At 44.4% G+C, this 25,508-nt stretch overlaps 1 protein-coding gene across 1 annotated transcript in view; it reads left to right on the top strand.

Annotated features, from left to right (window-relative positions):
- Positions 1 to 1,513: 1,513 nt before the first annotated feature.
- Positions 1,514 to 25,508, top strand: part of neurl1aa (neuralized E3 ubiquitin protein ligase 1Aa) — a 42,204-nt gene continuing 18,209 nt past the window's right edge. Inside the window, exons 1-3 of the mRNA XM_037690125.1 lie at positions 1,514 to 1,711; positions 13,778 to 14,028; positions 14,106 to 14,427. Of these exons, the coding sequence (XP_037546053.1) occupies positions 1,585 to 1,711; positions 13,778 to 14,028; positions 14,106 to 14,427 (700 nt within the window). The 5' untranslated portion in view covers positions 1,514 to 1,584. The remainder of the gene's footprint in view (positions 1,712 to 13,777; positions 14,029 to 14,105; positions 14,428 to 25,508) is intronic.

The following is a 25,508-nucleotide window of genomic DNA, read 5'->3' as shown; positions in this document are numbered from 1 at the left end:
TAACTTGTACTACTATTCCTACTTTGCGGTTTTTTACTTATTGCGAGGGACTGAGAATGAAAACCCCCACGATAAACGAGGAACTACTGTATACTCATAAGAGAAACAGCAGGGGAGGAGTCCTGGCAAGCCCCTCCCACTGCAGCACGTCACACACAAACAGGAGCTACACAGACAGCACAGTTGGCAGTGTGGAGGTTTATTTTTCATTTCATGATGGAGGAGTTGGAGGAGGACAGTCCAGTTTATGTTTATGTTGTAAACTAAGTAGAAGCGCCATTTTGGTAAATTTTCACAAAGATGCAACTTCTGGTTTCAACAGACAGGTCGGAAAGTGTCCCCATGCTGCCCAGCTGAGATGTCCTGCCTCCTGGTCAGCACAGAGACCCAGCTGGGTCCCCATGCCGTTGCCTCCGTGAACACAAATAGTCCACTCTCCTTCCATGAGTTTCTTGACAGTTTCTCAGTTCTCATGGAACCGATGGTTATTTACACATGAAGTGCAACACCATCAAACTCCGGTGTGAACAGCAGCGGTGGGCACAGTTCCTCTGATCTGCTAACAGCAAAACTCTTTTGTTGTTTAGCGGATTATTGTTATAACTTTGGAGACCGTTAGCGAAATTAGCTTCCGCTAAAGTAGATTTCGCCAATTTAAAGTCTGCTAACAAAATTCATGAACTTGTTCCTGTCTGTTGTGGGCGTGTCTTGAAGTCTGTCAGGCACGCTATTGGCTGACTACATGTACACATGATAAGACGTGTCTGGAGACGAAGACATGTGGTGCAGACAGAAAGACAGTTGTCTTAGCGGTTAGCTTCAACTAATTTTTTTTTTACTTGTTTAGTTGTTTAACATTAGAAAAGCTAATTATTTTTTAGTTTGCATATGAGTTTGTGACGTTTTGGGTAGCTGTGTCCACCACTGGCGAAGAGTCTCCGGGTTGCTGATCCGATTCCTTGCACAGAATCAGGACTCACGAGTCCGAGGTCTCAGTTAACCCGGCTCCTACAGGTCCTCTGGGAGACTGCCAGTTCACGACTGAGTGTGCTCACTGGAAACACTGGGACTCAGTTGAGTCCTACGTGCATGTTTACATCTGTGTTTACATGAATTTTACCACATGAATTAATTGAATTAACAAATTGTACGTCTTTGTTCAAGGTGTTTTATCCTTAAGCCGTGTGTTTCTTGGTATGAAAATGTAAAATTAACATCTCTGAGTAAAACAAATGTGGATTATCGTTTATTAACAAAGAGTTTGGTTTTTTGGGGGGGTGGGATGAGAAATGACTGACTGAAGTGAACCGAATCACTTTAGTGAATCCATAAAGTGAACTGAATTCATCACCTCAGTGAGACGCTCAGTTCCAGTGTGTGTTGGGAGGCGGGGGGGGGGAGTGTGTGTGGGAGGAGCCAGGACAGAGAGGAGCTTGCTGAATGAGGGGGCGGAGGGGGGGGGGCGTTGTCTCCACTGTGCGTCCCTCTGCTGCGCGCGGAACACTGAGGTGTGAGGCGCGCTACTCCGAGGAGAGCGAGCAGCGACGCTCTCAGACACACGCGCTCGTGCGCACACACCATCGGATGCAAATATGTCACGAGCGCCGGGCTGTGCCGCGAGCGCCTCAGATTAAAACCCACGCAGACGCAGAGCGGACGGTTGAGGATAATTCCGCCATGGGAGGACAGATCACCAGAAACACCTTGTACGGTAAGAATTCAAGCCGCTGCTTCATTATTCGGTCCGGATGGTTCCGGTTCGGGTATGAATGGGTCTCCCTCGGTGCGGGTACCAGAGCACCACAGCCTCCTGTCAGCTCCCTGTTACGTCACTCCGATGGCTCGAGGGAGAGCTTTCAGGACGCACAGCTGTTTTCTGACCAACGCGAGGAGTGACACCGGAAGTGGTCACCTCAGGTTGGTTGTTCCTTCATCCCAGGCGTTTGCGTCCGGCTGCTGGATGCAGGAGGAGCAGCAGCTGCTGTGGAGGGATGGGAAGTTCAGGGGTTTCCCTCTCTGCTGTAGTTTCCCTCGTTAATTTCACGCGCAGCTGCGTTTTGACGCAAACACTTCCACGCATTTCTGCTGTTTTGGAGCCGCCTCGTCCAGATCCAGACCAGCTTCTCCCACTGCACAGCTGCTGGAGTTAACAGTAGAACAATGGTGGAGCTCGTGGTTGAAATGTAGGCCAGCATCCGGGCCGATGTGGTGACAAACAGCCTCAGGCCGGTTCCTACACCCCCTCCTCCCCCCTCCGAACCGACAGAGACTCGGGAAATGATGCTGGAGCCACGGAGTCCTGATGTTTTGTTGATAAATGAATAGAAGAGCAGGAGGTGAGGCTGTGACCCTGCTGCCACCTGATTGGTCCAATTAAAGCCTCACCATGAATCCAATTACTGTAAGCAGCACAAGGAGAGCTGAAGGTCAACACCTCACAGAATCCCTGCTCACCAGGTGTGTGTATTATTTACCACACGCACTGTGTGCTCACTAACTGTGTTAGCTGCTGTGATGGGCGATAACATGAGCGCAGACTGACTCACGTAACCGACTCAACCTCGGCCTAAACGTCGGCTTGGTGGCTCCGTAGGGCCATATCTTAAGCGGCGATGGATTTTTCCTCCAAGAATTGCTGATTTTATCATAATTTCTATTTTTTTTAAATAATTTTCACATCATGAGACAATATCAGACTCATCAATCTCCTCAGTTTGCAATGAAAAGTTCAATATAGTGATTTAAGCAGCGCCAGCGTCATTGCAGAGTCACAGATTCTTTATTGTCGTTCGCACCCCACGTGGTACACGTGGTGGAGCAAAATTATGTACACAGGGTCCCAGTTACAGCCAACAATAAAATGTAAAAGAAAAACAGTGATGTAAGATATGAACTAAGAAAAACATCAACTATACGCCAAGCACTAATAGCATAAAAACATTACATCGAACAGCAGCACGAACATGAGTCTGTGTGAGCAGATGAGCACAGCAACATGAAACAGATCAGCAGCAACATGAAACAGATCAGCAGCACATTATGTGATTTTTCACAGTGATTATTCTAGTTAGAGATTCATGAATCTAACAGCTTCAGGGTAGAAGCTGTTCCTCAGTCTAGTGGTTCTACACTTAATGCTCCTTAACCTCCTTCCTGAGGGGAGCGGGGCAAAAAGTGTGTGTGCTGGGTGAGTGTGGTCCTTCATGATGCAGGTGGCCCTCTTCCTGCATCTGGAGGTGTAGATGTCTGTGATGGTGGGGAGGCTGACTCCGACAGTCTTCTGTGCAGCAATTACATTTGTAACGTAACTATTTTGAAGCTGCTTTTGTTTGGTTGGTGGTTTCCAGGGAAGAAATGTCAAATGTCGTGTGGGGAGCCACTTTTACGTGAACACACACAGGGACTAACGCAGAAAGTCTGAGTTAACACCAGAATCATTGTTGTAGTACAGTAGTCCCTAGTTTACTGTGGAGGTTAGAGCCACCCCCCCCCCACCCCCCCCGGCAATAAGTGAAAAACCACAAAGTAGGGATACAGTAGTACAAGTTCTAGTAAACTTTATGGTCGTTTTAAAATTTTTTAATTTTAAATAGTTACTCACCAGAGAAGATGAAGAGATGAATAATTTTTTGGATGATCGTTTCCTCTGGTATCAGATGCTGTGCAGCTGGAAGGATTTTTACTGAAACTTTTTTAGTTTTGGACATTTGTTATGATGCGTAACCATGGCAACAAGGCAGTTTTCTACAACAAACAGCAGCTGATTATCATCTCAAAAGCTCAAATAATATCTTAACTACAGCCACAAATCTCAAGTGAGTTGAAAAGGATGTTCTGTGGACGCATTCTCATCTACCTGCCAGCTGTGCTCGAGTGCCTGACCACTGAGATCCTGGAACTAGCAGGAAACACGGCTCACGACAGCGGAAGGACAGGATTTGGCTGTCTGCAGCAACAAGGAGCTTGGCAGACTGCTGGGAGGAGCGGCCATTGCTCTGGGAGGAGTTCTGCCCGGCATTCAGGCGGTCCTAAAGCCCGGGAGAACTGAGAGGCCAGCCGAGTCTGGGTGGACGGATCGGACGGCATCTGCAGCCAGTTTCTTAGGATCCACTGTGGGATGGACCTTTACAAGAGATCCTTCCTGCCTACAGCCTCCGTATCTATAACATCCCTTAATGAAATGAGGATAACGAGTTACAACAACAAATAATTTCCCTCTAGGATTAATAAAGTATTTTTGAATTGAACTGAATTAGCTGTCCAGTGATGACGATGAACGTGATGAAGATGAGATGAAACCAGGCACTTTGGCGTTGTTCTTCATAATAAATTGCGAGATGGCATATTTCTTTTTGTTTTGTTTTTGTACTACTAGTGCTTAGCGTATTTTTAGTTTAACATTTTTTCTGAGTTCATGTCTTAGATGTTATCACTGTTTTTCTTTACAGTTTATACTTTTGTTGGATGTAACTGGGACCCTGTGTACACAATTTCGTTCCACCACATGTGGTGCATATGACAAATAAAGAAACTTTAACTTTTCCAGAACAGGCCCGTTTCATCCACGTTAAAAACTTGTTCAGGCCTGTAGCCCCCCCTCGGTGATCAGATCTTTGAACGTCGTGTTAACAAACTCCTCCGCTCCTGCTGTGGACGCAGCCTCTCCGTGCTTCAAAACACTTTTTAATCCAAATTGTTGTTTAAATTTGTCGAACCATCCCTTCCTGGCACTAAATGCAGTTGGTTCGGGAGTTGAACCAGGTGGTTGAAGGCCCAGCTTCGGGTTCGTTCCCCTCCCAGCTCCTCATTTACATCGCCATGACGATGTAAATGAGGAGCATTAATCCACACGACCAACGCAGCATCCATCTTAGTAGTTCTGTAAAAGGCAGCATCAAGTCTCTATCAATCATTCACACTCGTAGTACTATCAGTAAACATGTAGTATTTGTACACACCAAACAGAGTGCAGTACGCAGGTATCTTCTCGTACGTGTTGGTGTTAGCCAGCCTGGTAACACGTAGCTGCGTTCCTCAGGTTTTGAGTTAATCAAAAAGCACACGGGCGGAGCACTCTGACTGATTACATTCCTGTAGATAATTGAACGTTTCGACGTATTGACGAAAGCATTGATTGGTTTATCAGTTCCTGCAGGAACACTCGGCTTTGGACTCAAATCAAACCCCGAAGAGTCTGCGAGCAGCGGCGAGAGGAGGAGTGGGCTCAACTACATTTAAAACTGAATCACTGCCCGTTGCTATGACGACCGGCACTGTTGTTCCTTCAGCTGAATGGATTCTTAATATATATATATATATATACACAACAAGCATAAAAATATTAAAATTCATTTCATGGACGTCTTCCTCTTTTTATAAAACTCATCTTTTGGAGAAACCTCACAGGTTACTGACGGATTCTAAATGTTTTTATTTCAGGATTGGAATGTGAGGGTTTGATGGGAACAGATGATGTTTCTTCCGTCTGAACATCTGAACGTGGGTTGCGTAATACGGCGGGTGTGTGGGAGATCCTGCGGTCCGACTGACTGAAAGTGGGCCGTGTGTCTGAGGTCGACTCCGCGGGGCGTCTGGCTGAACAGAACCAGGTTCAGGCGTTACAGGCCGAGCTGACCGGACCTCGTCAACGTCACTGCTGCAGGATATTTAACACCAACTAAACATTCAGCATTAAACCAGCCTCCGTGAAAGGCGGGTGACAATCGTCTGCCTCTGTATGTGCAGCTGTTTTCTAGCTTGTTTGTTAGCAAAATATCTAATAAACCAGTAAACGGGTTTGGTTAAACTCTCAGAAGTTAATTGTAGTAATACCAAAGTTCATGCTCAGTAATCCAGATAAAAATCCATCAATGTTCAGTCAGGTCATCTGGACGTTTTTTGCTGAGACATTTCGTCCTTCATCCAAAGGACTTCTTCAGTCTGAGGAGCCACTAAAACAAACTGATTCCCACAAACAGCATACTCCATAGTGGGAAAAAAACAGTTTGCTGGTGCCAAGATGGCCTCCGGGCCCGCCTTCTCCCCCAACAACTCCTCTGAGGCCGTCAAGCCGGGGGAGATGACGGGGGAGAGGGTGGGCCCTGGAGGCCATCTTAACACCAGCAAACTGTTTTTTTCTGCTTTGGGAGTACGCTGTTTGTGGGAATCAGTTTGTTTGGTGGCTCCTCAGACTGAAGAAGTCCTTTGGATGATGGACGAAACGACTCAGCACTGAAAAAGAAACCGTCCAGATGACCTGACTGAACATTGTTGGATTTTTATCTGGATTACTGAGCATGAACTTTGGAGTTTTGAACCACTTTGGCATGACTGTCTCAGAAGAGTTGACGGAGGGACGGGCCCCGGAGGCCATCTTAACACCAGCTAACTGTTTTTTTCCCACTAAAGTATGCTGTTTGTGGCAATCAGTTTGTTTTGGTGGATCCTCAGATTGAAGAAGTCCTTCGGATGAAGGACGAAATATCTCATTAAAAAAGAAACCGAACATTGTTTAGTTGTAGAATCTGTCTGCAACTGACTTACCAGATTTAAGATGGCCGACACAGCTACATGACTTTAGTGAAAACAAACTGGATGTTACTGAGTTAATTTTACAGATAATGAGATGAAATCAGGTGTGGTAGTAGCTGAGCATCGTCCCAAACAAAGCGAGTGTTAACCGATCGTGCAGGGTGGCAGGTGATGAGCATTCCTTCGTCTCTGTGTTCCTGAGAGCAGAAGAAGCGGCTTTCTTCAGACGTTCTGGCCGCTGTGGATTGACAGAAGCATCTGTCAGGAGGTCAGAGGTCAGCGTCAGTCGTAGAATCGTTACTTCCTGTGACCTCGGGCACCGCGTTCTGCTTCTCTGAGCTCCACCATGAGCAGGCCTAACCTCCATCTGTGTTCAGGATCTTCTGCCTTGGTGTTCTTGGAGCGAGTCACCTTCAGGACAGCAGCTCTGTGACAACTTCCTGTCTGTAGGAAGCAGCATCCTGTCTGCCTCCAGGCAATAAACGCTGTGTTTCACGCCGCCTCTCAAACCTGCCTCCTTCACCACCAGAGGAGCTCCATTGTGCTCCTCTGTCAGCAGCGCAGGGATCGGATCATTTATTGATGACTCGTGACAGAACCAGGGCCGAGGGCAGCGGGCCGTGGAAGGTGACTGCAGGTGGACCTCATCGGTCCGCCGGCTCACCTTTCACTGTCGGATCAGCAGGTGTGAATTATTGAGAGGGAAGTCTGGTTGGAGCTGGTTGGAGACTCGTTTCTATCTCACTATACTGTTTGTAGTCCAACTATGCACCTCTGTCTGTCACTCCCTTTCAGCGCTCTTAATAAGACAGGCAGACAGAACATGAAGTAAACCTCTAATGTCTGAGATCAGCTTATGGTGAAAAGCGAAGGAGTTACAACCGTTTTACAAACGACAGGAAGCACAGCCTCATGTGAGCTCTCGTTAGATGTGTAGTGCTCAAAGCCTGTGATGAGGATGACTCTCAGCTACTACCACAACACGTTTTAGCTCTATATCTGTCAAACTGACTGTTACAGATGTTTTTGTTAACATTATTTAGCTGTAGTGGCCAACTTAAATTAGGCTGATTCCATACGGTAATCAGTCGAAGGCAAACATCCAATGGCTATAAGTTTCAATAAGTTGTTCATGAGATATTTTGCTAACAGACAAACACAGACATGAGTAAAAACATTGTCGCCCTTTTTGCCTTTGGTGGTGTGCGACTACAACCAAATTAATCGTTGCTGAATATCTTTTTTAAACATAGTTTATAGTTTTGAGCGACAGCATGGCCTGACGTGACCCCGCGTCACCATGGAAACCAGCCATGCATCACTGCGCCCGGACGGAGTGAGCAAACAGATCCATCTCCACGTTGCCTGGCAACGTTTTTCGAACATGGTGCGTGACGATTCTGCTTCCTGTCTGCAGGTAGAACAGTGTCAGAACCACCGGAGAGCAGTCCGTTGGGTTTCACGGGTCTCCTCCACACGTGAGGGACCGTAGGGATGGATGGACCGGAGTGTGAGCGTGTGCGTGTATTGTAGACCCCTCGCCGGGCCTGTGAGCCTACGTGATAACGTGTGTGATAAATAGTTGCTGTTCTGAAGTGATCCGTTGCCTCGCTGCTTCTGGATCGAGCCGAAACGAGACATTTTGTCGTGACTCAGTGAATGCATCATCCAGACGGCGCAAAATAAACATCATTAGTGGGTTGTTTGTCATCCGCATGCAGGCTCATTGGCATCTCTTTTATTCTTTCTTACTTCAACGTGTTTGCAGTTGTTGCTAAACATTTAGTTTTTTAACAGATTTACCAGCGGAGGAAGACGTTTCACTTCAGAGATCAACGAAACGTCAACGAGTTTGTGCCTGTTGCTGTAACGTTACGACCAACACGGCTTATTCTGTTCTGCTTCAATGGATTTAGGATTTATGATGAACGGCCCTCATGGACACACACACACTCCAGGTGTGTGTTGCCTGTCATCAGATGGGAGTTTATAGCAGCGAGCGGGTCATCCTGAACCTCCTGATTAGCTGTCGTGAATCATTGTGTTTCCACGGAGCTAAATGAGGCCTAACTGTGGAGATCTGGGTCAGCTGTATCTGCTGATGCCCGACAGGGTTTGCTTTACTGTACGACTTGCCTCTGTTCAGTTCAGTTTATTTATAAAGCGCCAAGTCACAACAGAAGTCGTCTCAGGGCACTGAACAGAAACATTCACATATAAAATAATAATCTGACATTATTTATGTGAGGAGCAGACTGCTTTGAGTTTAACGCCATCGCAGAACTCTCATCTTGAACAAGCATGAAGGCGACAGTGGAAAGGAAAAACTCCCCACGAGGAAGAAACCTTTAGCAGAACCAGGCTCAGGACAAGCGGCCATCTGCTTCAACCAGCTGGATTTGGTAGGAACAGATACACAATGGCAGGTCAAGAATCACATGTTAAGATAGAAATAGCATCAAATGAAAACTATTCAATTTTAACAATTAATTTAAGGAAATCAGGTCAATTTGTCCTCTAGTAGTCTAAGTCTAAAGCAGCATAACAAGCCAACCCTAACTATAGGATTTATCAAAAAGGAAAGTCTTAAAACTGGACAATGTGTCAGCCTCATGGACAGAAACTGGAAGTTGGTTCCACAAGAGAGGAGCCTGATAACTGAAAGATCTTCCTCCAGTTAAGACTCTGGCAGCAGCATTTTGGATTAACTGAAGACGTTTTAAAGACGTATTTGGACACCAAGATAATAAACCATTGCAATAATCCAGTCTAGACGTGACAAATGCATGAACCAGTTTTTCTGCATCATTTTTAGATCAGATGTTTCTAATTTTAGTGATATTACGCAGCTGGAAGAAGGCAGTTCTAGTAACGTTTTTAATGTGGTGAACAAAAGACATGTCCTGATCAAAAATAACACCAAGATTTTAACATTAGAGCTGGAGGACAGATTAATGTAATCTAAGGAGGGAGAAAGACTGAAAAAATTCATTCTATGCTCAAGTCCAAAAACTAAAACCTCAGTCTTGTCTCTGTTCAAAAGCAGAACATTTAGGGTCATTCAGGTTTTTATGTCTTTAAGACATGTTTGTAGTCTAAATAACTGATTGGATTCATTGGGTTTAATGGACAAATATAACTGTGTATCATCAGCATAACAATGAAAATTTACCATGCTGTTTAATAACATTACATAATGGAAGCATACAAGGTAAAGAGTATTTGTCCAAGCACTGAACCTTGAGGAACTCAATGACTAACTTTGGTGTATGATGATTAATTTTTACATCCCAGTAGGCCAAAGATGGAGTTTATGGGAGTCCTGTTTGTCCATTAGGACCACTGTAGGCTGCAAAGTGCTGAGTTTCGTGAAAAAAAAGAAAAATCCTTGATATTTTTTCTCAAGCATGTGGGAAAAGACGCTGCAGTCAGATGAGACCAAACATTGGGGCGAAACCACGTCTGAGACTGCTCTACCAGCTGTCATCGTGTATCGCTACAGTGAAGCACGGTGGTGGCAGAGAATGGTCATCTATCAGCCAGAATCCTGCTAGAACCAGATGGAGACAAAGAGCCTGAGGTCCAGGTGAGACAGGCTGAGAGACACTTAAACAAATGTAAGAGGCAGTGTATTTGTTCCACCCTAGAAAAACCAATGGGTCTAATAAACCATTTAAACAGTGAGGCTGACTTTCAGACCCAGGATGAGTGGAAACCTCTGAGCTCAGCTGAAGCGTCTCCAGACGTGTCTCAGGTCGATCAGATGTCGTGTTAGACTCGTGACATGAAGGACGATCGTCGTTCTGTGAAGTGACGCCGTCTTCCTTTCAAAGGACTCGTGGAAAAGCACACACGAGCTGCAGACGACTGGATTCTGGGACTATAAATATAAATTTGTCGTGTGGGTAAACAAAAGGCATCTGTGTCCCGACTGATGGCTGCAGACCGAGCTGATGGAGACCTTCAGATGTGGGGGGGTGGAGGGGGGGGTTGCTAAGAAACCTGAATTCACACCACAGCAGCTGCGCCTCTTTAGAGCCCACTAATGCATTCAGTCCAATCTGCCCGCGATCACGTGCGCCTGGCCGTGCACGCCGCTCCTCTAAAACAAAAGGGTGTTTTGGTTTCAGAGCCAGATTGGACTGGAGACACTTTTGGGGAGTGTAAAACCAAAGGGGTCGGTCCGAGATAAACCACGGGACACAAAGACAGAAAGACGGGTTCTGGGACTGGTAGCTGCTGGTTTTATTGGGTCTCTGCAGGACGTTTGCTGCTGCTGCTCAGTTTTCATGTGGTCAAACCAGTAGCAGCAGTCCTGACTCTGAGAGGGGAACAGACGTAAACGTCACCTCAACCGTCACTGTGCGAATGTTTACGATCTATTGTGATCCATTTTTCTTACATACATTTTTCAGCGTCTTTAACAATTTTTGTTTTTTATCAACAAATCATAAATCAAAGCGTTCAGCTCGTTCTGGACAATCCTGCTAGGACTTTTGGTTTTGGTGCAACTTTAGCTTTTTGAAATATTTAGCCTTTTCTGCCATTTTTTCCTCATAGAAAATGAACTGAGCTCATTTTACATCCTTCAAATCTTTAGATGTGTTTATAACATTTTACTGCTCCTTTCATATTTTGTTCTGCTTCAGCTTCTTTCAGCTTCCTTGTGCAAATTTCAACTTTTATTTTTTTTGGCTACTTTCAGCTGTTTTCAGATAGTTTTTGTGGTAATTTCTGCTATTTTCAGCCTAATTAACTTCTTTCTACTAATTTCAGCTTGTTATGCTCTTTTCAGCTTTCTCTGCAAGTTTCAGTTTTTCTGCTATTTCAGCTACTATTTAGCTGTTTTATGCTAATTTTAGGTTTTTCAGTAACTGCACTCATTTAAACCTTCTTCAGCCTAATTCAGCAAAAATGTGCTCTCTCCACTTCCTTCTGTAGTTTAAGCTTCTTTCTGCATTTTCAGCTACTTTTCAGCTGTTTTTTTTGTTGTTGTTGCTAAATTCAGCCTTTTTTTAGCTAATTTCCTCATTTTTGTGCTCATTTCTGCTTAATAATGTACTTAATTAAACCTAATTCAGCAAATATGTGTTCTTTCTGCTTTCTTCTTCTAATTTAGGCTTTTTCTTCTATTTCCTCTACATTTAAGCAGGCTTTTAGTTAATTTCAGCTGTTTTTCTGCAAGTTCTTCTGCAATAAGCATTCACCACATTTTTGCAGGAAATGCAGTTTCTCTAGTTTGACTTTGCCGTTACAGCCTCATTTTTGTAAGGAATGTCTTATCTTGCATTTAATCTCGCTGATTGATGATCGGTGTTTTCACGGACAGTTATCCAAACATACGATGAAATATTTGAACTGGAGTTGGATTGGAAGAAGAAAAAAACCAGTCTGAGAAATCCAAAGTAAACATCAAGCTTCTCTCAAACCAGAAACGTTTTTGTTTTCAAGGCAGCAATCACAGATATGAACAGAAGTTCTGCTCCGATGGGAACCCGACCGGTCCAAACTCCAACATAATGGAAGGTTGTTGCTTCAGGAGCCAACGTCTCCTGCAGGTTGAACAAAAAGTCAAATGTGAGAAAGATCCTGATCGCCTGATGGAAAACCTGAACTCCAGAGAAAGGGCGTCCTCTCGTGAATGTTGGACCACTCAGACAAGAAGTTCTTGCACACCATGAGGTTAGGAGTCTCCCCCGGCTTCTGCTCGGTTGTAGAAAACTAACGACATCATTTCTATCTGCAGATTAGCAGCTTTGGAGAGTCTGCGCTCCTCTCAGGACCGCTCGTTCATTTTGCTGCCGGGCTTTGGGTTGAAGTGCGTGATGGAGGGTGGCAGGCGGCTCACGGTTGTTTTCATGGGCGCCTGATTATTACAAAAATGTTGGACTGAAATCAGGAATGAAAATCACCTAAATACCACCAGTCTGTACCTCCTCAGAGAAATGGTTCGATCGTGTATGATCGGTTGGTGTTTTGATAACTGCAACAGGCTCTAGGTCCTGGAAAGACCGAATTACCGTACTTTTCTCCATATAAGTTGCAACTTTTTGCATAAATTTGCATGCCCTGCGACTATTAGGGTGAAGCGACTTATTTACATTTTTTTTCCCCCATACATTAGATTGGATTAGATCTGACGATTTCATTCAATCTGACATGGAAAATATTGAACACTACCATTTTCAGCCACTAGAGGGCCCTCTACCTATATGGCAAGCCAAGTGTCTCATTAATAGGTAAAAGTGGCTATTAATGGCACACTTGGCTTGCCATACAAGCCATCTTCGTCTCGCTCCGGAACTCCTGGAGCAAACGTCAAATCAGCTGCATTTCGCCGCGCCGCCCAGGCGAAATGCAGCTGATTCGATCATTAAAGTGAATTTATTAAGGAAAAGTTTAACTGAGGCACACCTTTTGCTATAATGTCGAGCAAACAAATAATGATTTTTAAGTGTTAATCTTGTTAAATTCTTGTTAAAGTCCTCCAGTGCACTCTCCCACGGCTGCCATTTGGCATCCAATCGATTTTTGGCTCAATACCGGCCCACGATTCATGGTGGTCAGCGATGGCTCATAATAGATGCGACGTATATGACGAAACAGCATTTTTTTTCTACTTTATTAGATATTTTTGTACTGATGCGACTTATATGGCGGTGTGATGTGTACGGCAGAAAGTATGGTAAATAATTTCAATAATCTGTTAATGTTTATGGGGTTGAAAAACTTGGTTTTATGCACGATTTGCGTCTTAACTTTGGTTCAGCTGTGACTTTTGGTCAGAGATTTAAAACTTTTAATAAGTTTTTGTCCATTTGTTGCATTTCATATTGTCTGCTTGTTGCAGAACGTTCTTTAAGTGAAGACTTGAAGAGTTTAAGCTGCTGGAAATATGACCAACTTTCATTTTCCCCCAAGAAATTTACAATATACGCAGGACTTGATTATTTCTTCAACTAGCATTTGTTGTTCCCAACCTTTTATCCTCGATTACCTGCAGTAAAAGCTGCTGTCCTCTCTCTTGTCACAACCTCATGCACTGTTGTGTCTGACGGAGACAGAGTGAACGAAAGGTTTGTTTGAGAGCAGCAGCTGAACTTTTGGTCTATGTTCTTCTGGAAACATCTCAACTTGTCATTTCTCACGTGCAAAGTCGCCTGAATGAATAATTTCAGTCCTGATTCAAACTTTCTGATGGTATTTTGAGTTCAAACTGCTTTTTTTGTTGTTGTTGTTGCTTCAGACTCCCTCGGCGGTCCGTTCCCGTCCACGTCCCACCGGTGTCACCACAAACCCAAAAGATGCCTGCCGATCCACTGCGGCAGCGTCGGCGGGCCTCTTCCTGTCAGTCCTCTTCTTTTCCACCCGAATGCCAAGGGGTCCCAGATCATCATGGACCTGGCTCAGAAGACCGTGAAGAGACGGGCCAGTTTCTGCAACGCCATCACCTTCAGCAACCGGCCCATCGCGCTGTACGAGCAAGTCCGCCTCAAGGTATCGTTTTCTCTTTCTGCAACTCCTTTCGGATCTGTTATACCAGACTTCGTTTATGGATCTCCTCGTTTTCTCAGATCACTAAAAAGCAGTGCTGCTGGAGCGGAGCTCTGCGTCTGGGCTTCACCTCCAAAGACCCGTCCAGGATCAACCCAGACAACCTGCCCAAGTACGCCTGCCCAGACCTGGTGTCCCAGAGCAGCTTCTGGGCCAAGGCGCTGCCCGAGGAGTTCGCCAACGAGGGAAATGTCATCGCCTTCTGGGTTGACAAGAAGGGCCGAGTCTTCTACCGGATCAACGAGTCCAGTCCCATGCTGTTCTTCAGCGGAGTCCGCACGGCTGAGCCCGTTTGGGCCCTCATCGATGTCTACGGACTGACCCGCGGGGTCCAGCTGCTAGGTAAGACACGGATCTGTCATCGTTAGGAAATTTTATTCACGGGGTTCATTTCTTCATCAGACATGACCAAAGGAGGCAGTTTCAGTTTCACTTCAAAGTCAAGAGGTTTCAGGGTATTTTTAGCGCCTCGATGCTTTTCCTGTCAACATCCCTTCAGTTGACGAAGCAGACGTTCCTCTAGTTTACTGTAAACACGTCCTTTGCGAAAGTGACCGGACCCTTTCCTTTGTTCGCTGAATCGTCCCATGAAGGCGCAGAAATCCGCTGAGCTCATGTTTACCCAGAAGCTGCCTGCGGGAGCGTCACGCTCGGGATCGTATAGCCGAGGCTTCAATGTAAACACTGCGAGACTCGGGGCTGCAGAACTGGACCAGAGGTCACAGTTTCTATACATAGCTCTGTAGATCACTGCGCTGCTGAGGACAGACGGGTCTGATGTCTGGTTCTTCTTAGCTCTGATAAACTCTAGTTTCCAGATGTTTTCAGTACATCTGGAATGGATCTTGAGGGAGAGTTGTCTGACCTTTTTAGAAAAACTGGTTCTGGTTAGATTCTGATCTCAAATCTCGAGTTGTTCCTACTGTACTTTTACATTCAGGCTGAGTGTTGGGCAGCCTGCAGAGAAGACTCCTTGGGGTGGGGGTTTAAACTAAACACTGACAAAGAGCTGCATCTCGGAGCGGTCACAAACCGATTAGTGATGCTGACGTCGCTTCTGTCAGCTGTTTTTATCACACTTCTGCTCTCAGAGCTTCATGAATCTGTGTCTTTCTTAGTGAAGTCCCTCTGGCTTCAAAGTTTCAGGCTTTATTTCTCAATTTTAGTTCCTGTGCAGGTCGAGGACGTTCTTTCTGCTTTAGATCATCACATGACTGATAAAGCACTTACAAATACATTTACTGTGATAATACAGTGTGAGCCCTGAGAGCTGAATGGCTGCTGAATTTAGCTGAAACTTATGACTTGACTGAACATTCGATTTTTACCTGGATTATTGAGCGTGAACTTTGGTGAGCTGGAACTTAGTCGTTAAAGCTAAAATGTAGCAGATCATTAGCTAAAGACTTAAGGAGCAAAACACTAGCTACAAGTGAAAAACAAATAGGAAAAGGCAAACAGAAGTAGCCAAACATTAGCTAAAAGTATCAAAGGTCTGGTTAGAAATTTAAAGTAGGTAAAGCTAAAAGTAGCATATGACAAACGTGTATTTAGGCCTGTCGCGATAAACAATATATCAATTAATCGCTTGATAAATTAAAATTATCGACCTCATTTTCATTTATCAGCTTTATCGTTTTTGTGTCTCTTTCTACTGAAGACACTGGATGACATCGCTCCAGTGCTCTTCACTGACCCCTCACTTTCAAATCCATTTTAACCGTCCAGAATCGAGTTTTGGGATTGTTAAAAGCAGCTAAGCTAACAGGCCGACCTCAGGGAAAAACCTCCGTCTTGTCAAAGATCCAAAATTCACAGTTGAAACCCGTGCCTTCTTATAAAAAGTTTTTCTCTGCAAAAAGAAGCTGAGAACTTGTTTACCGATTTTTATTTATTTATTATTATTAAAAGCTTTGTGTGACAAATGCTAACGAGCTCAAACCACACCGATCGTCCGCCATTTTGAGAACCAAAAAACAAGAATAAGCCCATGTCATGTCAAGGGGCCTCCCTCCCATTTTTTTAGAGATACACTTCTCACTCCCTCACTATCCATCCTTCGGTTCAGTCTTATACCACCACCCAGTGGTCAAAAAAGGTACTACATGCAAAATAAATTAACCAACATTTCTTCTTAAATTTTACAATAATTAATAATTATTGACAAATTTCAAACAATATTATCATTTATCACAATAATTTCTGAGACAATTAATCGCCCAGCAAAATTTGTTATCGTGACAGGCCTATGTGTAATTTGAAGAAACAACAAAGATCTCAGTGCATTTCTGTGAGGAAAGTATTTGTAAATAAAGGTAAAATATTAAAATATAAGTATAAAGGCTACAAAAAAAAAAGTTGCAGCACCCGTCTGCTGAACGAGCTGAACGTTTTGATTTGCAACAGCTAAAATGACAAGTCTGCAGAAGCGGTTAGATTTTTGAAAACATGTGGAAGAAAAAATAAACGAAATATTTTCCTGCTTCTATTTTATTTTATTTGAGTTACAGAAAATAATGTTGGTCCAGTTACAGTGAACGGGTTCAGGTTTCTGGACGTCTTGTTCCAGAGTCATGGAGCGCCGGTCTGGGATCTCGTCCTCAGTAATGAGGGCGTTGCTTCGGTCGATCGTGGTGAAGAAAGAGTTGAGTCGAAAGGCAAAGCTCCGGATTTACTGGCCTATTTTTGTTCCAACCCTCACATGATCATGAGGTTTGGATCAGGACTGAAAGAACCAGATCCTGGATTCAAGCAGCTGAAATGAGCTTCCTTTGTAGGATTGGTGGGGGGGGGGCTCAGCCTTGGAGAAAGGAGGAGGCGCTCCATCACCCGGGAGGATCTCGGCGCAGAGTTGCTGCTCCTCTGGATCTAAAGGAGTCAGTTGAGGAGGTTCATCTGAAATGGCTGCCTCTCTTTGGAGGTTTTCTGGGTACGCCCCACTAGAAAGAGGCCCCGGGACAGACCCTCTCTGAAGGGATTATTTCTCCTCTCTGGTCTGGGAACACCTCAGGGTCCAGGAGGAGACTGTGCAGAGATCTGGGTTTCTCTCCTGGACCCAACTCTGGAGAGGGGGGTAGAAGATGGAGAAAGTTTATTCCAGATATTTACGTCTCCTTCAACTTTTTATTTCCCTGGTCAGATGGACGTCTGTTGTTTCCACGTGAGCGTGAGATTATTCAGGATTATAATCCTCCCTCCATGAAGACTGAATTAAACTGTATACTGGGTTACGTCTGTCACTCTGAAATGTTTTGTAAAGCTCGTTTAAGCGCTGTCCGCCTGTCGTTATGAAAATGGCAGTTTGGTTGTTTTAGTGCCTCCAATCAGCATTCAGCACCGCGCACGAGCGCTCAAACGTGCACTTTTAACCATCTCAGCTCCCACGTCACATTTCCTGCTCCTTCTTCCATTCAAAGCTTTTATCACACATTTTAATTTAATGACGTGATAGAATCAGTAAAACTGGTTTTAATTTTAAAATGATAAAACTGTGGCTCCGCGGTTGGAAAAAAAAACAAGCCGGCTCTTAAAAGGAGCAGACCTAAAACTCATTTAAATTCTTTATTTTTCCATTTGTCTGAGTCCGGTAATTAAATATCAGATTATAAATCTGACACGGAACACAAAACGTAATTTTCAGTTAGTTTTGTGATAAAAAGTTGTCTTTGCTGTAGTCATATTTGATCATCTTCAGTCAGGTGATCAGGACTGAAACTTCCAGGTCAGTTTGTCGTTTGTCTCCTTCCTGGGGATGTTCTCGGGTCAGAACAGAGATACCAGCGAGCGAAACACGACTCCGGGAGATATTTCCAACACCTTGGGTGTGGAGAGGCTGCAGGTTTGAAGCTCCTGCTCACAGTTTGGTGACCTCTGCCTCAGAATATTTACACTGTTTCCCTGTTTAGTTCCTTTTCCAGTTTTAGACTCTAGCTACTTCAGCATACCTTGAGCCATTCAGGTATCAAAACTTACGGCTCATTCAAGACATCGTGGCTATGACTTTTCAATTTATTTATTTTTTGTAACTTTTAAACTTTTTAATTACTGTATTTTTTGCTGTATAAATCACGCCTTTTTGCATAAATTTGCAAGTCCTGCGATTTATACTCCAAAGTGACTAATATCTGTTTTTTTCCCCATATTTATAACCCAATATTTGGCTGAGATCTGACGATTTCATTCATTCAGACATGGAAAAAATTGAACACTACCATTTTCAGCCACTAGAGGGCACTCGATTAATGTAGCAAGCCACATGTGTCATTAATATGTAAAAGTGGCTATTAATGAGACATTTGGTTTGCCATACCAAGCCACCTTTCTCTCGCTTCGTAACTCCTGGAGCAAATGTCAAATCAGCTGCATTTCACCGCGCCGCCCATGCGAAATGCAGCTGATTTGATCATTAAAGCACATTTATTAAGGAAAAGTTCAACTGAGACACACCTTTACGATAATGTCGAGCAAACAAATAATTGTTTTTAAGTGTTAATCTTGTTAAATTCTTGTAAAGTCCTCCCGTGCAAGCTCCCACGGACGCTATTTGGCAGCCAATCGATTTTTGGCACAACACCGGCCCACATTTCCAGGTTGTCAGTGATGATGCATAATAGATGAGACTTAGGCAGCGAAGCAACATATTTATGTTTTTGTCTACTTCATTAGACATATTTGGACTGATGCAACTTATACGGCGATGCAACATGTATGGCGGAAAGTACGGTATTACATTTCATTTACATCCACCCGTTATCTTTTATCCGCTTCTTCCATTTTGGGTCACGGGGGTCACCGGTGCCCATGGCCAGCGATCACTGCGAGGGGCGGGGTACACCCTGGACAGGTCTTCAGTCCATCACAGGGCCAAATGGAGACAAAAGAGACAAACAACCATTCACTCTCTCACTCTCACCTAGGGACAATTTAGAGTTACCAATCAGTCTAACATGCATGTTTTTGGTCTGTGGGAGGAAACCAGAGTACCTGAAGAGAACATGCAAACTCCGCCCAGAAAGGCCCCTGGACCGGGATTTGAACCAGGGACCTGTTCGCTGAGAGGCAGCAGCTCTACCAGTTGCGCCACCGTGCTGCCCCTACATTTCATTTATATTTTTATAGAAATGCACAGATTTCTTCAAGTCTTTAAAATCTTTGTGTTCTTTGACATCTAACTCGTTTAGCCACTATTTTGCTTATATTAGCTTTTAGTTACTGCTTAGATCATTTTAACTTTCAGCCAACTGTTTTGATAATTATGGCTTTCAGCTTTTGTTGCGCTGGTTTTAGCCTTTAGCTTTTGTCTTGCTAATTTTAACTGTATGTGATCATTTTAGCTTCAGCTGGTTTTGAACTCAAGCTGCTGCAAAGAGACGTATCTGTTCGACTGCAGAGAGTTGGTGTTGGTTTGGCTGGTTCAGTAGCGTCTCGGGTGCTTCAGGTATCCGGTGATTGATTATCTTTGGCTGTGAATGAAGCAGATGTAATATTGTGGAGGTCTGGCAGCAGAACCTGACTGGAGCTGTCCCCTCGGGTCTGAAATCCAGCAAACCAGGGGGGTTGTTTAATATATAGTGGTGTCCTGGTTCCTTGGGTGAGCTGTCACTCAGCCCCACCCTGTCACACACACACACAGCAACCCTCTGTGACACGAAGAAGGAGGTCAAGTCTCAGTAATTCCAGCTGTTGTGAAGCCAGCAGGACTCGGACTGTGCAGGTCAGTCACAGCAGAACTTTAATCAGGAGGGGCCTCTTCTTGGGTCGATCCTGAAGGACGGGGGAATGAAGTCTGATTGCAGAGCCTGCGGCCTGCTAACGCCTCCTCGCCCGGCCAGGAGCTGGTCGATCCAGCTGTCACCACAGAGAGGCAGAAAGAGGCAAAATGTCTAATTTAGTTCACACCACTCGAGGTGTCTGGGAAACGAGGCAATCTCTGTCCTCCTCCGCTTCTCGGAGGGATCAAATTACACGAACGCTCCATCTTAATAAGTCATCTGGAAACTGAAATGCACCGTCACTCAAAGACTGGCACAGAACTAATAAAAAAAAGAGGAATGAAAACAGTGTTTTGACTTTTTGATCAAAGAAAGAAACTGAGAACTTCAGTCTGGATTATATGTGTGGCCTGTTTACTCCAGGTGATGAATCACAACAAACTCTAGAAACTTCCCTGCATGTGAACATGACAGATGAAGTCTGGGAGATGGGATCGGCTCTGAAGAGTCAAACACGGTGAGGTTTGATGGATCGGGGCAAAGCCTGTCAGGCCAGAAGTTTGAGGACTGAGTTCATCTGGGGTGCATGGCCTCACCGGGTTGGGTCGTCTCTTCTGAACCATTCGCTGCATGTCAGGATGCTAATGTGGGGGCTGCCACCTCTGACAGAAACGGTGGCTCTTCATCTTGATCTGCAGCTGGTTTGGTTGACTGCAGCTGGAGGAACACCACACAGGTTTCTCTGTTTGCAGGTAGGATGCAGACACCACAAAAAGACACAACTAGACCACTCCAAGGTTTAGATTCACCCCCGTCATTTATAAAAGAAAACCAAATGAACAAATCATGGGCTCATTATCTGTCATTATATCTGGTGTCACTGGGAGTTTGGGGTTTTTCGATATCGGACCCCCTCTCCCAGGTGAGGTGACTGTGAGTCTGTGTCCAAGAAGCCTTAGATGCTGCTGTCCTTCATGACCCACAACCATCTTGTTGCAAAGAATGCAGGATCCTGCAGCAGTTTATTTCTTGGCTGCAGGCTTCTTGGCAGTTTGTGGTCACCTTCTTGACTGCCTTCTTGGCTGGTGCCTTCTTGGGGGACTTCTTGACCGCCTTTGGCTTCTTAGCAGCGGGTTTCTTGGCTGCTGTGGTCTTCTTGGCGGTGGTCTTCTTGGCTTTGGCGGGAGCCTTCTTCACCACCTTCTCGACCGGTTTGGCGGCTGCAGGCTCCTTCTTGGCAAGCTTGAAGGATCCGGAGGCCCCGGTGCCTTTAGTCTTGCTCAGGGTACAGCTTGGTGACGGAGGTGTTGCTACGTTTGTTGGCCTTGCTCACATCCACTCCTTTCCTGACCAGTGCAAGGAGTGGAAAGGAGTGTCTCTGGAGAAGGCAGTCAGCCACAATGGATACGATGAGCTTCTGGATGCTCGGTCCTTCCTTCTTGGGCTTGCTAGCCTTCGATGATGGTTGTGGTTGTGAGGGTGTCTTGAACCTCTATCTTGAGGTCTTCCCTTCAAATTCTGACACTATGTTGACAGCTTCTGTTTTCTGTACGTCTGTAAATCAGATCTTCAGGGTCACGGTGTCCGAGGAGAAAAGCTGTGCTGGTTAATCCAGATTTTAAAAGTATCCTGTGGACCTGACAGGCAGCAGTCCCTCCAGTTCTTGATTTGCTGCTCTGATGGAGGTGTTGTCTCTTAAGGCGTGGCCAAAGAAACTTTTCTGTTAACTTCCCTCTTTTCAGAGCTAGAAACCTAGATCTGTTAAATTTCGATTTCTAATTGAAACAATTGTAGGTTGAGAAACTTTCTGCATGAATAAAAATAGTCCAGATAGTTTCTGGACAATATTTTAGTTTATTTAATGTGACAAAGAAAAAAACACAAACCTTAACTTTTTCTTTTTCTCTTCCTGCTTGGACTTCTTCTGAGCATTGAGCTTCCTTTCCACTCTACTGACCTCTCCTGGTGTGGATCAGCAGAAGTCTGCTGGCTCTTTATCCTGCACAAACCAGAACACAGTCCGGACTCCCGTGTTTTGTAGGAAAACCATCTGTTTTCAGTGAAGTGATGGTTTGGTTCTTGCTTGACTGGAGATGCTGTTTGACTTAGCAGAAGTGATTTGACCTCTTAATAACAGTGCCGTACTTCACACGGACCCTCCATTAAAAATACAAATCAGAAACGGTGGTTTGAGTCTGAACTTCTTCAGGAAATGTTGTCTCGTGAAGATCAACCAGTTGTTTCTTGGCTTTGGATATTTTCTAAAGGTTGTCAGAGGAAAAAAACAAAGAGCGGCCACAACTTGTATAATTTGTGTCAAGGGAACTTAGATAAAGGTTTATGGATGTTTATCACTGCTAATGTTAAATTAATGTTACCATGTGTGTGAGGTCAGAGTTATTTTTCTCTCTCAGAGAAGAGCCTGCAGGCACCTGACACCAGCCAGTTGCAGAGTCTCATGACGGGGTTTTGAGCATGTAACTTTGAAACATCTGTGTAAACCTTTTCTTGATCGTCTGCTGCCCTTGTAAATAAACTGGGTTAAAAATCTTCTCCTGTCTTTGTTGCCTCCTTTTGTTGTAAAGAGATAACGAAAGGATGTTTTTTATCCAGCATTTTGGTCCTTCATATGCCGGCCCCTACATCTAACCTTGGACCACCAGGCTTGGCTCTGATATTGTGCACACAGGAGGATTGAACTCCTGAAATGAAAGGGTCTGCTGGTGTTTTGAGGCCTGACGGGTGTTGAACGGAGAATCGTTCTCCACACGGAGGAGGTGATAAGATTATGTTCATTATTTTGGGGAGGTCTGGGACTTCGGCATTGTTTTTGGAGAGCTGGGGGCTCCGCTAGGCAGATAGATCGGGACTATAATTTCTTTTGAGAGTTCAGAGGTCGAGGATCTCACTGAGAGTCACAAAGGGACTCCTTTAGGCAAGCCGGGAGCTGTCATTATCAAAATAGGGTTCAGGAAACCCCACTGTTTTTGCCAGGGGCATACAGTGTTTTTGTAACCGGGGGCTAATCATTCTCATAGAGGTCACGAAGCTTTTAGAATCGGTTTAAAATCATGGCACCTTGGCTCAGATGCCTCCACACTCTGTTTTTAGCTGTTTCAGCAGAATATTTTCCTGTTTTTCTGATTCTCGGTGATCGAAGGACGTGATTCCAAAGAGACAATCCTCAACTGAATCCTGCTGGCCTCTCGCCGCCTCGTTAAATGAAGCCCCGCCTTGTTTCATTTTTGGACTTTATCAGAGAGGGATGAAAAGACGACAAGAGTCAATCGTTCGTTTGTAGGAACAGTCGTTGGGCGTGCGTTCATTAATGACGTTCTAAAATTAGACCGCCGTTCTGGTCAGGCGCTGAGAGTCAGAGGAACTTTGATAATCCCAGCGAGGAAATTGGTTTTTAACAGCTGCTCGGGATTATCAAAGCTGTAAAATTAGATTTTAGATGAAAAAATGTGAACTCTCTGGTGATTAAAAAGAACAATTCAACAAAAAGGCTAATTGTGGATAAAAATGGGCCTCCTGTGAATCGGCTGCAGATCCAGAAAACCAGAACTCTGCAGAACCTGCTGCTCTGTATAAACTGTAAAACTCAGCCAGCAATAAATGGATAAATGCCACGTGTTAATAACAGTATTTAAATGTGTTTGCTTTGATAATCCCATTTTATCACCTCAGTTTAGACAAATCTACTCTTTGATCCAGCTGGGACTAAAATATTTGTTAGTGGTGGGTTATAAAAAAAATATCTAATAAAACACACACATTTGTTTATTTTTGAAGGAATGCGTATTGCCCGCCACCTCACATGAAGAAAGCTCTTGTGTGCTCAGATAACCCTCATAGTATTTGGGGTATGACTCACCTACTACCACACTGGCTTTTAGTTTAATATCTGCCAAGTTGGCTGAGGTATAGATATTTTTGTGTATGCTAAGATTAATTAGCTGTGGCAGCCATCTTGAATTTGGTTGACTCCAAAATCTGATCAGTTGTAAAGGTACAGTTCTTGTTTTCTGAGAGTTTCATTAAAATCCATCCCCATGGTTCATGAGATATTTTGTTAACACGAAAACAGACAAATGAATACTTGTGGACGGGGATGAAGCAGTGAAAGGGTAACATCATTTCCTGGATGAGACATTTTATTTTAAAGCTGCGGAGTCATTGTGTTCACTATCCAGCCATCCATTTTCAGCCACGTGTCCACGGTCGGGTCCAGGTCCTGGAGAGAAACCCCTATCTTCCTTTCCCCAGTGACACTCCTCAGCTCCTACTACGAGACGCTGCAACGTTCCTGGCCGAAGATGGTACATAATCATGTCCGCCATCGTGTTCTGGGTCCAGGACGCAGGTCCTGGGTGTCCAGGAGGCATCACATTGAGATGTTTGAACCACCTTAGCTAACTCCTTTCACTGAAAAGAAGCAGCAGCTCTACGAGCTCCCACCCGATTACAGTGCATCATCTTGTCCCAAGGTCTGAGCTTGACCACCCTATGCATTTCAGACACTTGAGTCTGGTATCTCATTATTTGAGTCATGATCTTGGCTCTGGAGGTTATGGGGCTGTCTTGGTTGACACTCATTTGCAACATCACGTGGATATCGGGGGCAGTGCCAATGGGTTAGTGGTTCCCCACTTGTAAAAGGGAGGGTGTGCTCCAATTATAGCGGCATCACTCTCCTTAGCCTCCCTGGTAAGGTCTGTTCAGGAAAGAGTCAGAAAGCTCTGAACCCACATGGTTCTCATCCCCATTTGGGTTCCATCCTGGACATGGAACACTGGACCATCTCTTTACCTTCATTAGGATCTCTCAGGTCTCTCTTGTAAATGAGTCCTCGAGGCTCAATGGGATTTACCTGTCTAAATAAAGGTTGAATGAACTAGGATCCTCAATGAGTCATGGTAGTTTGCCCATCCAGTCTACCAGTTGGGCCACCAGTTTGTAGTGAGTCACGTGAGGTACGTGTCACTTATAGTATGACAAATATATGTGTATATATTTATGCATACTTTTCACGAGTTCTTCATTTTTCTGACTGTGTAATGCCGTGCATTGAATTTAAAGGAATGTAACGAGAGACGTTGTTTATCTTTGATCCATCAAATGAATGGAATCATTTATTTTCAGAATCAAAGTTTAACATCAAACATTTACATTAATTTGGCAAAATATGAAAATAATAACAGACAGTTTCACTGAAAATGAACTTCAAATCACTCGGCGGTGATTTGAGGACTTTGCTTCAGACATTTCTAAAAATATCTGTACTGATTTATGAGAGAGAAGAGTTTAAGATGAAAGGAGATTATCTTACAGAGAACTGTGTGAGGGAATTTAATCTGTTTGACCAGAAGTTGCACGCTCCCATCAGGTATCTCAGCTTTGCCCACGGTACACTTGGTCGAAGAAGTCTTTACCTGGTTTGACGATGGATCAGCTCAGTAAGCATCCTTCAGACTGTTTCAGCGCCTCCGTTAAGAACAGCTAAAAATCCTCGGAGAGTCGTGCGTGGTTAGCTCAAAACAGAATTATAATCCCAAACGTCCCTGGTTCTTCATAACTCCAAACTCTTCATAACTCTTGGACTCTTCATTGCTCTGAAGCTTTCAGAACCGGCTGCACTCTCAATCAGCTCTCATTCCAACATCTCCCAGTTCATGTTAGATTGAGAGTTCTGGAGAACGTGAGAGTTCC

This window comes from Nematolebias whitei, chromosome 16 (assembly GCF_014905685.2).
Source record: "Nematolebias whitei isolate Nwh7 chromosome 16, NemWhi1, whole genome shotgun sequence".
In the NCBI taxonomy this organism is placed as follows: domain Eukaryota; kingdom Metazoa; phylum Chordata; class Actinopteri; order Cyprinodontiformes; family Rivulidae; genus Nematolebias; species Nematolebias whitei.
This window is presented reverse-complemented; position numbering and strand designations above follow the sequence as displayed.